This window comes from Sinocyclocheilus rhinocerous, unplaced genomic scaffold (genome assembly GCF_001515625.1).
Source record: "Sinocyclocheilus rhinocerous isolate Xijiao unplaced genomic scaffold, SAMN03320098_v1.1 scaffold878, whole genome shotgun sequence".
NCBI lineage: Eukaryota > Metazoa > Chordata > Actinopteri > Cypriniformes > Cyprinidae > Sinocyclocheilus > Sinocyclocheilus rhinocerous.
This window is the reverse complement of record NW_015664312.1, coordinates 955696-956538: the sequence shown is the minus strand read 5'-3', so window position 1 is coordinate 956538 and position 843 is coordinate 955696. Positions and strand designations below refer to the sequence as shown.

At 41.9% G+C, this 843-nt stretch overlaps 1 protein-coding gene across 1 annotated transcript in view; it reads right to left on the bottom strand.

Annotated features, from left to right (window-relative positions):
* Positions 1-843, bottom strand: part of LOC107730085 (protein-methionine sulfoxide oxidase MICAL2-like) — a 52065-nt gene that overhangs the window by 15405 nt on the left and 35817 nt on the right. Inside the window, exon 7 of the mRNA XM_016540820.1 lies at positions 546-646. Coding sequence (XP_016396306.1) covers positions 546-646 — 101 coding nt within the window. The remainder of the gene's footprint in view (positions 1-545; positions 647-843) is intronic.

Here is an 843-nt window from a genome sequence, read left to right as displayed (position 1 = left end):
CTTTTGTAAATTTCTTTTGATGCGGACATCTTAATGTCTTTGACCCACATTACATATACTGGGGGGTAGGTTGCAATTTTGTTTGGTGACACTAGTGGTGCAGAAATTACACACTTCACCTTGACCAGAAAAATCCAGATCTGTAAAACAGACGCTAAATAAAATATCTGCCTTCAGACAGTGTAAAAAAGGGCTTGAGGAAACACTGGATGACTTTCCAAAGCTGGCCACAATCCAAAATAGGATTTTAGTGAACACTCTCAGCCGCACACTCAGTTCTAGCACTCGACTCACTGTGTGAATCAGATCAGCACAGACAGTGCCAACAACCCTAATGTGCGCCAATGATGAGGCCCAAGAACTGAGAGTACCAGAGAGCGTTTGTGCCTGTGTGACTCCACCCCTGATAAATATGTGCTCCTTAGGAGTGTGTATAAGCCTCTGGATGTATTATTGTGTTTTTAGGCGTCTCGTCCCTCCGTCTTGCAAGAAGCTGAGATTAAGAGTTCACTCGACACTTGCTACAGAGCAAAGCACCAACTCACATGAATGATGACACCCTTGTCCAGCAAGCTCTGCTTCTTAGCCGTCATGACAAAGTAGTGTGTGTTGTCTTTGTAGTAGACGATGTTCTCTAGATCAATCCCTGCAAAAGAGACAAAATCGTGGTATTACTTAAAGGGGTCATATGACGTTGCTAAAAAACATTATTTTGTGTATTTGGTGTAATGCAATGTGTTTATGTGGTTTAAGGTTCAAAAAACACATTATTTTCCACATACTGTACATTATTGTTGCTCCTCTATACCCTGCGAAACGCGTCGATTTTTACAAAGCTCATCG